This window comes from Molossus molossus, unplaced genomic scaffold (assembly GCF_014108415.1).
Source record: "Molossus molossus isolate mMolMol1 unplaced genomic scaffold, mMolMol1.p scaffold_m16_p_8, whole genome shotgun sequence".
Classification (NCBI taxonomy): Eukaryota; Metazoa; Chordata; class Mammalia; order Chiroptera; family Molossidae; genus Molossus; species Molossus molossus.
In genome coordinates this window covers 20014444-20031053 of record NW_023425402.1, presented here as the reverse complement: position 1 = coordinate 20031053, position 16610 = coordinate 20014444, and the positions used below count along the sequence as shown (strand labels likewise).

Below are 16610 nucleotides of genomic sequence, written 5' to 3'. Positions count from 1 at the left end.
TCAGATATTTGGTTATCAGTGAAGGCATGCAAGTCTATAGATGAACTGAATCTTAACTCCCTAGAAATACTATATCTAAAAGAAAACTAAAAACTTTTCTGATTATAGTAGAAGAAAGATAAAAACTTATGAAGCTTTTACATTTCTTGAATTTTCCTTTCTTTACTTGTCCAACAGTGGCCAGTTAGTAATATTTATATATTTAAACACTGTACCTTGACTTTTTATATTTATGAAAATTATAAAATTTCCCATAAGTGCAAAAAAATAAATAAATACAGGTCTTATAAACACTTCTAAAATTAGCAGTTTAACCAAACAACATACATATGCAAAATCTTATGAGCTCGAAAAACTACCACACATTGTAAAGGATAATAATGAAAGTATTAATAATTTCCACTTATTGAGAATTCTGTGCCAGGCATTGTATTGGGTGTTTTATGTATATTATGCCTTTCTTATGCCTGTGACGTAACTGTCAAAGCAAACCTATGATAAGATAATCCACATTTTACAGAAGAGAAAACTAAATCTTCGAGAGGGTTTCCCAATGCTGATGTTTTTAAAAACTATGTTCTTAACCAATAAGCTATTGAAAGTTGTTAACTAGGAAGTAAATGTCACAGAAAGCTAAGCCACAGGGGTTCAGCTACAAGGCAGGATCCTGGTTACCTTTGAAGTGATTAACTTTGAGTGGGTATTATAAAAATGCTAAGCCAAAAAGACATCATCCAACTTTTAGTGTGCCTAAAAATAAGAGAAGGATCGTTAGGGAAGAAGGGAATTCTTTACTCAAATTAAAAGCTACATGGGAACTAAATAATATCAAAAAGCAATGTCAGGCAACTGGCAATGAAATTTGAAGCTATGGATGTAGAAAAGTCTGTTTCAGAAGTTTGTTGACTTAGATTTTCTTGCGCAACCAGAATCTGCTAAAACAGAAATAGGGGGAATATATGTGGTGCGCTAACCTTTCCTTCACCTTCTTCTTCCAGGTAAAGCAGATACTTCATCCTGCTCTGAGAACCAACATTCGGTAAGCGACAAGTCATTTCTTTTACTGTGAACACTCTATTTGTCAATCATTTTTATTTTGCCAATGGAACAATGATATATTTAATTCATCCTTGATTTCCAGAACTTTATGGTTACATTTTTATTGAGAAAATGATCTCAAGTACATTTTACTCTTTCACTCACTATATCAAATGGAAACTTAAATGAATTCTTTACATTTCATTCTAAAACAGATACTATAAATAATTCTTTATTTTTTACTTTGAAGCAAATGAACTAGAACTATCTTTAATAGAAAAGTGTGAAAGTATGACAATGTTTATATATTACGTATACTTCCAGGGCATCAGTCAGGTTCCTCAGTTTATGTTCCACTGTTCCTATCAGAGAGAGTTGTGGTTCCACTGTGATTCTACTGACACCATGTGACAACCTTCTCTTGTTATGAATTTGGGAGTCACAGTAGCTATGATGTAACCATGATCGTTCCATTGTTTTTTTTTTTTTTCCTCTTAATCCATGTGCTAAATGTTTCAATGCAGACCTTTGTTCTCTTTGACTTACTTCCCAGCAATGGCTTTACTCCCAGTGGTGGTGTTTCTGGCTGCTCTCCTGCTTCCATCTTTACCCGCAGAAGGAAAGGTAACGTAGAGTGGAAAATCTTTCCAGAGCTATCCGGGCAACTTGGAGGGATGGCAAGGCACTTGGAGAGTGGAAAGGGCAAGTGTGTCTGGTTCATCACAAAGTACCCACCTGTTGCTCAGAGCACTTAGCACAATTTTCTAGATGAAAGTCTACGGCTGCGCTGTCCGATACAGTAGTGACTAGTCCCATGTGGCTGTTGAACGCTTGAAATGTGGCTGGTCCAAAATAAGATGTACTTTAAGTGTAAAATACATTCAAGATTTGAAAGATTGAATGCATACAAATAAAAAAAGAGGAAACATTGCATTAATAGTTTATATGTTGAATATATGATGAAATAGTATTTTAGATTATTATAAATTTAGGTCATTACATTGCATAAACTATGTGGAACAATTCATACACCCTACTGTACCATTAGACTTAGACGCCAACACTCCCACACACAAAGATAACCCAAAAATTATCGACACCTGATTTAATACCTTAATTACATTTCTGTTAATGAAGGGAAAAAAATCAGAAATAGTCCATTAATTGCATGGCTTTGCTTCCTCCAAATTGCCTTGGAGATTGGTTTAATATCTCAAAATTGTCTTTTGAGTGATTTCATATAATCTATCCACATTTGGTAGAACAAATTTTTTAGAAATTTTAATGCACTTCAACTGAGCCTAAACATTCTTTCCCTAATATATTCTAAATACCTTCTGCCTCTAAATAGAGACACCATGTCTGTTCAAAGTTCCCTCAAAGTCTAGGATGAACCTTCAACTCCAACCTTATTCCTCCTGCTGCAGCCTGATCAATTGTAAATTAATGTCTTAAGGTTCCTATTGTGTACCTTTGGGGTTATAAAATATTATCACTCATATGCTGTATTAGGAGTTCCTTTGAAGCTAGAAATGGTCATATATGGCCTAAAGGATTATTTTTTAAATTGTTATGCCATGAATTACATTTTCATTCTCAAAGTTTCAAGTTACTTCTTTCCTGTTTGTCACAGCTTTGGCTGAGATTCATGGCAATACTTGACAACTAATAGTGGCTTGAACTCAACACTTTTTAAAGTGATCCTTGCTGTCTGGCCAGTGTGGTTCAGTGGTTAAGCATCGACCCAAGCACCAAGAGGTCACTGGTTCTATTCTTGGTCAGAAAACATGCCCAGGTTGTGGGCCCAATCCCTAGTGGGGAACATGCAGGAGGCAGCCAATCGATGTTCTCTCTCATCGATGTCTCTCTCTCTCTTCCTCGCACTTCCTTTCTCTCTAAAATCAATAAAGAAAAAACATTTTTTAAATAAAAATTTAGAACAATAAAGTGATCTTTGAATAGCTCATTTCCTCTTATACTTTAAAAATATTTCCAAAATTGTTAAACAAAATCTCTAACTTTACTTCCCTTTAGGATCCAGCCTTTTCTTCTTTGTTAACCACTGACACGCAAATCCAAAAAGAGATTGTGAATAAACACAATGCCTTAAGGCAATCAGTCTCTCCACCTGCCAGCAACATGCTAAAGATGGTAAGAGGCAGTAATAGAAGGGAAGTGGTGGGAATGGGTGGTGGTGAGAGCAGGCAACCGGCACCTGTTAAGAACTTGGTGGCTTACAACATTCTGCCTCTGTTTTTCTGTTTCATTTGAGCTGTGTTGTAGGCAGGAAAGAAATTCTTACTTTTACTTTATAATGGTTAAATAACTTGTCAAGTTTGCAGGACTATAAAGCTGGGAAGGCAGATTTAGAAGCCAAATCTTCAGGCATGAAACATAAAGCTGTTACATTTGTTTCTTCACTCTTTCCTAGTCTAAAATAAATCTCCTTTCTTTCAGAATCAGTGCCATTTAGAATAAATAGCCCACTTTCCGGGGCATAGTCCCTGAACACTAAATATCTCCCATATGAAAACAGTGGGCTACATATGGATTTGAGAATAATCTAGGTCATCTTATTACTGTTAAAATACAATTATAATACTTCACATTTTGATCAGTATTTAGAATAGCACCATTACTCAAAATCTTGGATGTGGCTGCTGTATGGTTATAGTCAGATATTATTTTCTTAGACATTTCTCTTGTTAGAAATATCACCTATGGACTGTTTGTGGGAGATTAAAATTGCGGCAGATAAAGTCACACTGAACAAAAGATATTTAAAGGCCAAGGACCAATAGATAACACATCTGCAGAAGTTTTGAAGTAGTGCAAATTAATCTATCAATCAGATGATAATGCATATGCTTTGTTGGGGTTGAATTTTTAAGTGTATATTTTTTTCTTATGACACTTAGGAATGGAGCAGAGAAGCAACAGCAAATGCCCAAAAATGGGCAAACAAATGCACTTTACAACACAGTAATGCACAGGATCGAAAAACCAGTACGTAAATTAGCAGATCTTTGTTGAATAAACAAAGAAATAATGTAACAGTGGACAAATAAAATAGAATGGACCATTTTGGGATGTTGCATTAAGACTGTGAATAAATGTTACTTATGCTTGTCTTTTTGAAATCAAAGTTTCTGTACCTAAAGAGAGAGTTATGATAAGTACCATTTTGTGCTTATTGATTGTTTATACTAGGCGAATGGTTTCTCAGGGAGTATCCCATTTGTTCCTCAACCAGCTCGTGAGTAAACTAAGATGTGGAAGGAATGGCTAACCCAAGAACACAACCTGTCTTAGTCACGTATTTGGAAAGATAACCAGGCTTTCTGATTTCTAATCCATTATCTTTTTGTGATATCTTATAGCCACTTGGTGTTCTGAAATCTATTTATTTTGTATTCATAAAATATATTGACTTGTGTGGAAGTGTTCCTGATTATTTTCTTTAAAAATATTAAATCTCTTTTAATCAGGATGAATATTTGGGGTATATTGATTCACTTTTTAAATTTTTGAAAAAAACAGTCTAGTATTTTGTATGGACTGTGATCATAATGTAGAGAATGATATATTAGATTCAAAAACATAAGAGTCATACCAAGGATCTAAAACACTATGAAAGGAAAAACACCTGTATGCAAAAACTTGTATGTATGTATATACATACTATATACTTACTTACATTATCAAGCATGATCTATATATAGGCAAGCCCAGTTTGAAAGTAGTGACTTCTTTCCCAGGAATTTCAGAACTATTGTTGTATTGTTGGTGCTCACATTATAATGAAATTCTGATACTCCCTGAGAACATTGCATTCAGAAGATTGATACAAATTATCTTAAAGATCCAAATCTACTCTTAGATTTGTCATTTCTCTCCTTCCTTATTAAAGGAGTTATTGCATACTCTAAGAGAATATTTTATATTCTAAGCTGCATGTAGAGATTAAACTTCAAGCCACCAAAATGTAATTATTAAGCGAGGGCTAGAAACGATAAGAAAACATTTCTGGGCTACAAGGCACTTCTTTATTCTTTAAATTAATTTTATTGTTTTAGAACACAACATGAGAGCTACCCTTTGGAAAATTTTAAGTGCACGATACACAATTGTTGACTATAGGCACCATGCTGGGCAGCAGAACTTCATGCCCAATGATTAGCACATGCCCGTTTTCTCCTCTTACCAGCCCCAGCAATCACCGTTCCACTCGTTCATGCTGTGAACTTGAGTACTTTAGACGCTTTAAATAGTGGAGTGAGTCATTCTGTCCTTCTGTGACTGGCCTATTTCATTTTGCATAATGTCCTCAAAGTTCATCCATGTTGTCGCACGTTGCAGAATGTTCTTCTTTTTAGAGGATGAATAATATTCCATTATAGATAGATAGATAGATAGATAGATAGATAGATAGATAGATAGATAGAGTGTGTGTGTGTGTGTGAGCTATCATGAATGATGCTTCAATGAACATTGTAGTGCTGATATCTCTTTAAGATCTTAATTTCAATTCTTCTGGATACACACAAGTGGAATTGCTAGATCATTTGGTAGCTCTACTTTTAATATTTTGAAGAATTTCCATATTCTTTCCATAGCGGATACATTATTTTGCATTTTTAACCAATAGTGTATAAGAATTTCAACTTCTTCACATCCTCACCATCCCTTGTTCTTTTTCTTTCTTTCTTTTTTTTTTATAGGTGTAAGGTAATGTCTCATTATGATTTTGATTTGTATTTTGCTGATGATTAGTGGTACTGAGCACATTTTCATATACCTATTTGGCCATTTTTACGTTGTCTTTGAAGAAAGGTCTCTTCTAGTCCATCATGGTCAGAAACAATTCTTAGTTTCTCAGGCAGCCCCCAGAAATGACAGATCTTTAAGCATTTCATTCAATTATTTTCTTTCCCCAAGAGAGACTAGTAGCTAAGGTTTCGGTCTGCTCACTTTGTGCTAGACCAAAGAGAAATTATGGCAACTACCAGCCAAAATCCCAGTCTCTGTTTTCACTAACCCCAGGCAGGAAGGTTATGCTATATCTTGTGAGCATTCCCAAACAGGCAAGTCAGAAGCCAGTCCTTTGGTCAGCCTCTGGAAATTTGAAGCATTGGATGCCCAGACCAACTTCTTTCCTCCCCAGCGAGAAGCAGGCAGCTGTGGTTTTCATCTGCTTGCTCGATGCTGAACTGGGAAGAGGATCTATGGTATCTATCAAACCAAATGGCCTTCTCTCTTCCTCCCCAGAAGGCAAGACTGTGCCAAACCCATCAAAGCTCCAAGACTGGCAAGACAGATGCCAGTTTATTGGATAGCCCTGGCAAAGTTGGAACCTTAAATGTGCTGATCACTTTGCCTCCAAAGCTGAGAGCTAAGATTCTTCACTGTGCTGAGCCAAGGGGACAGAGTTATGGTGTCCAAGCCACCCTATCCATTGTCCTTCAGGAGGCTAACCTTTGCCTGACACTCAGAGCTCTAAGACCAGAAAAACAGAAACCAGCCCTCTGGAGATTTCCTTTGGAAAAGTTGGAATGCTGGACATGTAAACCAGTTCACTCCCTTTCCTGGGAGAAGTTGGGAGGTGGGAGGGTCCCTTTCTGATCATATGATACTGTGCTGAGATTAAGGCTTCTTGCAAGTATTCTCATCTCCTTACAGGCTTCAGTGAGTCTTCTTGCATGGTCTTCCAGGTATAAAAGCCTTTCCATTAGCTTTTGGATTTCTCACAAGGGCAATTTGTTCACAAACTGTTTTGGGTCTGTGAGTTGGGGACGGCAAAGTCCAGGCTTCCTACTCCACCATCTTGCTGATGTCACCCTCTTCAAGGACCTTCTTGCCTTACTCTCTGTGGAGGACTTGACCTTGAAACATTCTGACTTACTGAGTAAGGGAAGATCCAGTTTGGAAATCTGCCATTTCTCCTGCTGTCAGTTGCTCCTTCTCTGGGACTCTTAAAGACTGCATATAAAGCTTTTTTTCCCCCAAAGTTCATAATAAATCATAATAAATTCAAGGTCCTGTATGTAAAAAATCTCTGGTGAGGATGGGCAAGAGAAAGAATAAAATTTGGTCACTGCTTTTTGCAAGCTTACAATACAACACTGAGGGCACAAGAGGCATTGCACACTTGAAGAATTTAGCCTGAAAAAGAATACCTCTTTGATGATCCAGAGGGAAGAAAGTTTTAAAAGAATTAAGGTCTTCTCCACCTATTCAGTTTTATATATTAAGGCCATTATATTTCATTATATATGAATGTGCTAGGGAAGTCTGTCTACAATACAGCTTTTTTAGCTGATAAGGAATAGAACCACCTTTTAAATGTATTAACAGTTAGCAAGTATAGGCACCATGAGAGGCAGTATCCTGGTGTCCATATAGTTGATTTCTATTACTGCTGCAGTTTTATTGCTTTCCTCATGTTCTGTTCCTTCATAGGTACAAAATGTGGTGAGAATCTCTTTATGTCAAGTGACCCAACCGCCTGGTCAAATGCCATCCAAAGTTGGTATGATGAGAGCCAAAACTTTGTCTATGGTGTAGGACCAAAGAGATCCGATGCAGTAGTTGGACATTATACCCAGGTAAAGGAAACACATGAAAACACTTCTGCCACAAAGATTCTAATATATAATGCTTCTTCAAATTATGACCAACTTCAGTGTAAAATTTTGGAGAAAGAGACCTGAATGGGTACAATATAGTCCCAGCATTGGACTGGTATTCCACCTACAGCTGTTATTTTAATTGCATGGCCTGTAACACTGTCGGTTAGGAAATACACTCTGTATTTTTCCAACATTATAAATAAAGAAACTAGTGAATGTACATAAAACTGTAATATTCTAAATGTATGTGATTTTGTTTCAATAATTTAATGATTTATATAAAATACGTGGTTACAAACAATAGCAGTAACATGTTTTTTTTTTTTCTTCAAGTTTTGATTTGTTCTTTAATATTTTTTCTTTCTTACTGTATTCTTCACATGTTGCCTTATGGATGTTTAGGTTGTTTGGTACTCATCTTACCTTGTTGGATGTGGAGTTGCTTATTGTCCCAATCAAGATAGTCTGAAATACTACTATGTTTGCCAATATTGTCCTACGTGAGTATTTACTTTAGAGTTTAATGTCAGTAATTCCAACTGCAATTTAATATTTTACAATTCTCATATATTAACACATCAGAATAAAAATATATGTGTCAGTAAGGGAAAGGAATACATCTTTGAAATGCTTTTTCAGGTGAGATACACTCAACTTCTCAGAGATGAGACAAAGTTCTGAGATCCAAGGATAAAATCTGAATCTCTCTATTCTCAGTTATAAGATGTCGTCTTTTCTCTGAATTGCCTTACCTTGGGGTTCAGAGGTATTCCGTGAACATGAGAAATGTGCATTTCTCTAGATTTTGTATTGTCAATTCTCACTAATTTTCTTCTCTAAGCAGGTGGAAGATGAAGGAAAGAGTGGATGCGCAGGGCAAATTGGGATCAAAAATTGTGATTTCTGCTAAAATGTTTCCTGTGTATCTAAAAAACCATTGACATTGTTCCATTAAAAATGATTTATTTGTTCTTTTGCTTTTCAGCAGTTTTTGAAGAGATCTTTAATATATTTCAGAGTCCAGAAGAAGTTAACATTTTAAGTCTTTGTTTCTCAGCAGTTTTCACACACACACACACACACACACACACACACACACACACACATAACACCACAATTCTACAATGAACCATCCCATACTGTCTTGATTTATAGCAGAAAACATGTTATTTCATCAAGTAATATGTTTGAAGTCATACACAAATCCTATGGGTATATTGAAGATCTAATCTCAACATATCCATTAGCCCTAATTTATTTTAATGTTTGAAATTCCTTATGACAAGGAGACCCCAAAACCAAATCTCCCACAGGATTAATTTTGAGGTTATAGATAACTGCATCTGTGGATCTCCCGTTTGAGGAATGTGACCTCCGTAGTCATTTCCCCACAAGCATCTATTAAGGTTTCATAGAAAGAAGTGAAAAGTTCTAGGAGAATGGGTTCAGACTCACTGCCGGATAGGGGTGGGGGATCATCTGGAGCCAGGCATCTGAAGTGAGGGGTAGAGTGAAGAACGAGGGAAAGCAGAGATATGAGAACTCCCAGAGCACTTTTATGTCTATTTTACAATTTTTCCAAGGGTTGACACACACACTATTCTGTGCAAGGAGACTGAGATTTAAATGCATTGCCATGGGCCCTTGGCCTGCTTGACTCCCATGCATTTTCAAATGAATGAAATTACCAATAGGATAGTGATCATCAGAAGGTTACAGCTTAGTCCCTGTAAAGTGATTACACCCTGGATATTGAGGTTTATCAAAACATTTTAAAACTAACGTTCCTTTGTTTTAACTTCATTTTTATTATTAATGCTATTTCAGATGTCTCCATTTGCACCCCCTTTGCTCACCTCCACCCAACCCCTGTCCCCCTTCCCTCTGGCCATCTCCACACTGTTCTCTGTGTCTATGGAGATATGCATATATTTTCTTTGTCTAACCCTTTCATTTTTTTTCATCTAGCACCCCCACCTCCCATACCACTCCCACAGCTATAAGTCTGTTCCAATGTATCCTTGCCTCTGTTTCTATTTTGTACTTTGTACTTCAGTTTATTCCTTTCCTGGTGAACATAAAAATCTCTCACACACAGCCTCTGGAAACTGACAACCTTTCCTCAACTCTCCATATCCCCCACAAACACATGCACCACTAACTACATAAATATCATCATTCCTTTCTATATGAGCTAAATGTATATATATATATATATATATATATATATATATATATATACACACACACACACACACACACACACACACACATACACACACATGTTTCCTGCTATAAATCAAGACAGTATGGGATGGTTCATTGTAGAATTGTGGTGGTGTGTGTGTGTGTGTGTGTGTGTGTGTGTGTGAAAACTGCTGAGAAACAAAGACTTAAAATGTTAACTTCTTCTGGACTCTGAAATATATATATTAAAGCTATACTGTCCTAGTACATATCAGAGAAATGATGGTATTTTATCATTTTTCAAATACAAGTAATATTGCCACATTGAGAATTCTTTTTAATACTGCAACCCCATAGCCCCCGAGTTTCTTCTGTCTGTCTAGGAGATACATCCTACCCTGAGCCAGCCTGTTGTGGTGCAACTGCCTTACTAATTTGACCAAGTTTCCTGGGAGATGAAAAAGTATGAAAGACACCCTAAAAATTTTAGACTGTAGTTATTCCAATTTAGTTGTTCAACCTGAAGAATTATAGTCAAGACTTGGGTCAATTTCTCAGGTATTTTCTTAATTTGGACATTATCTGAACACATTGGGAACTGTAAATTTTCACTTTTGTTAACATATCTAAATATATTTGATAACTGTATATTTGGTGACTGATGCTACCTTTGGAGTATAAACTAAATGACAAAGTGAAAAATATTTGACATCATGTATTTTATATTTCAGTGGTAATAATGTGAGTAAAAAGAATACCCCTTACCAACAAGGAACACCTTGTGCCAGTTGCCCTGGTAACTGTGAAAATGGACTATGCAGTAAGTTTGAAGTGATTAACCCGTTGTTATAACAAAAAGTTGATATTTTCTTTTCTTTTTATGCATTAAGATATCTCTTCAAGTTACCAATTAAATAATATTTTGATGCAAAAGACAGAAAGATTCCTCAACAGGATGTGTTTAAGTAAACATTTTATACACTTTTATAACTTACTAATTTTTTGTAATGAAAAGAATATTGCCATATCAAACATAATAAAACATCTACCACCAATAGCTTTTGTGACTGTAGAGAGCTCATTAATATTAACTGTACATGTTTCTGGTAACTAGTTCATTGCATCAAAATATCATTACACAAAAGCTGGTAATTTGAAAGAATGAAAATATATAAATCTACAGATATGAGATGATATTATGGCTCAGTCTAAACAAGCAAACCAAATATTAAGTTTCTTTTGTGCTAATGTGTTCATCATGCTGATTACCGCATTTTTATAGTATAATTGGAATCATAGTGTTTGACTTAATAAATGATCCATTAATCCTATAATTTGATAGTAGTGTTGTATACTTTTTAATGACAAAATCCAATCTATATACAAAACTGACTCATAGAACCCACAAACATGCTGTTAAAAAAGGAGAAAATAAAGTAAATGTCATACGTATTATTTCTAAAGTTGTCATACATATAGGTAAAAATAGCTGTTGGCCTTTTATAGTTGGGAACCTTTTATTAAAATTATGAATAATAGAGTTGACCCATTCACTGAGATTTTGATCTTTCAAATGCTTTCACCTTTAGTTGGCATTCTTTTTGACTGAATTATGAAGCTATAATTCAGAATATGGATGAAATCAAACTATAAATCAACAAAGGAAGAAAAAAGTTGAATATTTATACCTCTGCTGAATGCTGTTTGCTGAGGAGCTTGGAATTATCTAATTAGCAAGACGTACTCAACAAAAAGATTTTAAATAAGAGTGACAAGTTCAGAATCATGTTGTACAAAAACCTTTCTAGTAATAGCATGTAGAAACAATTGAATGGAAGCTAGAAAACTTTTGCAAAACATGAGTTGAAAAACAAATGGATGTCTTGACTGCACTCCCAGCAAAATGCATGAAGAGAAAGGGACAGGGTTGAGGGACTAGAGGTTGAAAGCTCATGTTTATGAGTCTGTTTCTGTGCTGGTTGAACTTGGTCAGAAGCAGAAAAGGATTTCAGATCGATTTAGTTCCTGGCCTAACATCCTGAGTGGTCAGAAAACCAATTTACTGTGACTGTAGGAGGGATGCAGGAAGACAAAATCCAAGAATTGTCAGCCTTCTGGATAGAATGATGAGTTTAGTTTGAAATTTGTTGAGTTTGGGGCCCCTGGGGAGCATCCAAGAAGAAATATCAGAAGGAAAGGGAGCACATTATCCCTGTTTTACATCTTAATCTTCCCACAAAAATCACTTTCCTCATAAAGAAAGACATTGGAGCCTAAAGCAGTACTGTCCAACAGTATACAACGATAAAAATGTTCCCTATCAACAAGCGTCTTAGAGTTCTCTAGTCCCGTGTGGCCTCTGAACATGTGAAATATGGCTAGTAAGATTAAGAAAACAAATGTTTTCTTTTATCTGATCTAGGATAATTTAAATAACTACATGTTACTAGTGGTTCCAATATTAGACGCTGTAGATGTACAGTGATTTATTTATATTCATTTTACTCTCTTTGCTAAGGGGGGAAAGTAGGTCAATTCATTTTAGAAACATGTCACCAAGTTCAAAATTTTAAAAATGATAGATTACACAGTGAGCTCAACTGAGGCACCTTATATGTCCCTCAAGAAATGGAAAGCCCATCGTAGTGTAAGAAACACTGACTTGTTTGTTCAATCCTACACCCCACCCTACCCGCCCCACGAATTTTCTGTTGATTTTGAGAGAGAGGGAGAGAAACAATGATTTGTTGTTTCCCTTATTTATGCATTGGTTGATTCTTGTATGTGCCCTGACTGGGGATCAAACCTGCAACCTTGGTATTAGGATGATGCTCTAACCAAATGAACTGCCCAGCCAGAACCCTCCACACCTATGCATTTTGAATGTATAAATTGCTTTGCAGCTATTAATGAAAATGATAATAATGTAACTAATCTGTTTTTGTTACAGCCAATAGTTGTGAGTATGAAGATCTCCTTAGTAACTGTAATTCCTTGAAGTCAACAGCTGGCTGTGAACATGAACTGCTCAAGGAAAAGTGCAAGGCTACCTGCCTGTGTGAAAACAAAATTTACTGAAATACTCAACATGCATTGAGCAAGACGAAGTGAGGAAGAGCTGCATTATTTGGTTGACACACCCTAGAGGGACAATTGTAAGCATGTTAGTCACACATTTTAGTCCAAACAGTAATGCATCTTTTTTTCTTGGATCTTCACAGAAATCTCTTTCATACATCAATTTACAAAAGCAGCATAGTCTATGATGACAACTTTGGACTGGGAGATACATTTGGTGCTTTAAAGTTAATGAATTAAATCAAGCTGAGGATTTTAAAAGTTATATAACCACAGAACTCAGGTCACGAATTTGGGATTAAAATGAAGAATCACATGTTTCTTGAAACAACTTGGGGAAAAAAAAAACAACAACTGTAACATTATTGTCCTTCCTACTACATGAATTTTCACATGTATAAAGAATAAATTCAAAGATTAGCATCTACTTTTGTCTTATGGTCTCCTTTTTAAACAAAAGTAATCAGCTTTTAGAATAAAGAACCTGTCTAAGCACCCACATGGATGTGATTCTTGTACAATATTTTATAGAATTTATAACTACTCCAGCTAGACTCAGCCCAGATAAATGATTATACAGAACAAAATTTCCAAAATGTTTGCCTATAAAAGTAAATTTTAACAACAAAAATAATCAATCTATTCTTATTTGTTTTTTATTTTATTTGCTTTTTGACATTTTGATAATCCTCCCTATTGGTTTAGTTGATATATAAAAAAATAAAGAGGCTATTTTCTGACAATATATACAAATATATCCTCTATCTTCCCCAAAAACAATAGTAGTAAATCTTTTAAAGAGATTTACCATGATTAGTCTTTGCCAAATTGTAATTTAAGATTGGTAAAACAACAAAGTAAAGTAGACCCACTTCATGAATGAGAAAATATACAGTGATACCTCGGTTCTCGAACGCCTTGACTTTTGACCAAATCGGTATTCGACCAGGAGATTCGAGAAACTTTTGTCTTGGAATCCGAACAAATATTTGGAACTCGAACTTCCGAGATGAGCCGAGTTGAGCCGAATGGCGTTCATTCGGCCCAGCGCGCCTTGCTTGCGTCATCAGTGTGAGTGCAGAGAGAGAGTCACGCTTTGTGGAGAGAGTCACGCTTTGTGGAGAGAGTCACGCTTTACACTGAATTTAACCCTTAGACATACTGTACACTTTTATTTCTTGTTGAGACTTATGTTTTTCTACATATTATATACAAATTAGGCCAGTAAATAGGCATTTTCTGGGGCTTGGAACGAATTAATCCAGTTTCCATTATTTCCTATTGGGTTTCATTGCTTCAGTTCTCGAACAATTTGGTTCTCGACCGTCCTCCTGGAACGAATTATGTTCGAGAACCGAGGTATCACTGTACTTTGAAAATCTAAAAAAAAGTAAAATAAGTGTTGCTATTAGTCAGAAAATAGATCTTGCCAGACATGGTATACTAGAATGAGCCTCCAAAATGAAATAGACTATCTAAATTATCTCATTCTCATTAAAGAAATTTAATTCATAATTCTAATGTTTCTATCAAGGAAATTTCCAGGCCCAGGTGGTTTCATTGCAGAGTTACACCAAACATTTAAAGAAAAATTTATACAAATTATACACAATATTTTTCCAAAAATTGAACAAGAGGGACTACTCTCAATTCATTCTTTGAGACTCGTATTATCCTATTGCTAAATCCAAAGACATTAAAGAGGATTAAAAAAAGCTATAGATTTATAGCTGTCATGAGCATGGATATAAAAATTCCAAGCAAAAATTAAGTAAATTAATCCTGGATTATAAAATAAGGATAATATACCCTAATCACATGGGATTTACTCTATAGGTGCAGAGTTCAGCTAACATTCGAGTCAAACTTGTGTGCCACCATATGAACAGACTAAAGAAGAAAACCATGGGTTCAATAGATGAAAAACAAGTATTTGAGAAAATCTGATATCGAATCTTAATAAAACTCTCAGCGAACAAAGAATGGAAGGAAAATTTTTTAACCTGATAAAGGAAAACTATAAACAAAATATATTTTTTCTATAAACAAATATACCACATTTAATGGTAAAAGACTAAAAGTTTTTCCTCAAAAATTAAAAAGTCAAAGACATACACTATCATTTGTATTAAACATTGTACTAGTTCTGGCAAGTGAATTAGATAAAATAAACAGAAAGCATCTAATTAGAAAGGAAATAATAAAGTCATTCTTATGCACAGAAGAAACAATAGACATAGTTATTAACCTGAAAATGGACACACATATATTAACAGCTGATTTTGACAGTAGTGGGGAGACCACTCAATGGAGAAAGAATAGTTTTGTCAACAAATGATACTGAGAAAATTGATATTCTATGTTTAAAAATAAACTTTTCCCCAGACTTTCCACCAAAAAAGGTAACCTCAAATCATCAACCTAAAATAAAAAATTCAAAAACATGTACAAGAAATCATAAGAGAAAAAATTTTTGAGTTCTGGTTAAGTCAAGATTTCTTATATACAATGTCAAAACTATATAAAAGAGCCCTGGCCAATGTGACTCAGTTGGCTGAGTGTTGTCTGGTGCACAGAAAGGTCACCAGTTTGATTCCTGGTCAGGGCACATACCCAGGTTTGGGTTCCATCCCTAGTTGTGGTACATGCTGGAAGCAACCAATGGATGTTTTTCTCTCACATCGATATTTCTCTCTCTCTCTCTCTGTCTCTCTCTGTCTCTCTGTCTCTCTCTGTCTCTCTGTCTCTCTCTCTCTCATTCTCTCTCCCTCTCTCTCTCGATCTCCCTCTCTCTATCTCCATTTCTCTATCTCTAAAATCATTTTAAAATATTTTTAAAAACCTGATAAGTTAGACTTTATCAAAATTAAAAAGTTCTGTTCTTTAAAAACACCATTAGGAGAATAAAGGGGCAAGTCACAAACTGTGAGGAATCATTTACAAAGCATCAATCTAAAAAAAGAGTTGTATTGTGAATATATGATTATGTTTTTTGGGTTAACCCTCACCTGAGGATATTTTTTATTGACTTTTTTAGATAGGCTGGAAGGAAGAAAGGGAAAGAAAGAGAGAGAGAGAGAGAGAAACATCAATATGAGAGAGACACATCTATTGGCTGCCTCCCATACAACTTGGATGCAACCCAAGTATATGATAATTTCTAAAACTCAATAATTATTTTTAAAAAGCAACCCAATATCCCAACGTGGATACCCTCAGAGGTCACTCTTTCTAGGCTCTGTAGGTGGCGTAGGGGAACATAAGGCTCTGCCCAATGATGTACAGTCTCTTCCCACATCGTTGGAGGGAAAGTTGGGCCTTGAATCTGTGCCTACATATTTCTACAGCTACTCGGAGTCCTGTGGACAATGACTGAGAAGAAAAATCATGCAAGAAACATCTAGAAAAAAGAAAACAAAAAAGCAACCCAATAAAATGAATAAAAAACATGGACACTTTGTCAAAGAATATGTACAGGTCGCAAATAAAAATATGAAAAGATGTTCAACATGATTAGCCAGTATTGAAATGCAAATTAAAACCACTATAAAAAAAAAACAAAAAAAAACACTAGACAAGTGTTAGAATGACTAACATAAAAAAAGGCTGACTATGCAAAGTGTTGGTGAAATTGTGGAAGAACTGGATCTATCATACACTCTATTTGGAAATATGTGC

General features: G+C 35.4%; 1 protein-coding gene and 1 non-coding gene across 2 annotated transcripts; both read left to right on the top strand.

Annotated features, from left to right (window-relative positions):
* Nucleotides 1-1590: 1590 nt before the first annotated feature.
* LOC118621530 (cysteine-rich secretory protein 2-like) lies at nucleotides 1591-12932 on the top strand. The gene is made up of 7 exons (XM_036248842.1): nucleotides 1591-1662; nucleotides 3073-3189; nucleotides 3957-4044; nucleotides 7498-7643; nucleotides 8070-8167; nucleotides 10586-10674; nucleotides 12805-12932. The coding sequence occupies exons 1-7, from the start codon at nucleotides 1594-1596 to the stop codon at nucleotides 12930-12932; spliced, it is 735 nt and encodes a 244-aa protein (XP_036104735.1). The 5' UTR covers nucleotides 1591-1593.
* Nucleotides 12933-16132: 3200 nt separating this feature from the next.
* Nucleotides 16133-16334, top strand: LOC118622092. The gene has a single exon (XR_004957919.1). It is a non-coding gene; the product is annotated as a small nucleolar RNA SNORA73 family (small nucleolar RNA).
* The last annotated feature ends 276 nt before the right edge of the window (nucleotides 16335-16610 follow it).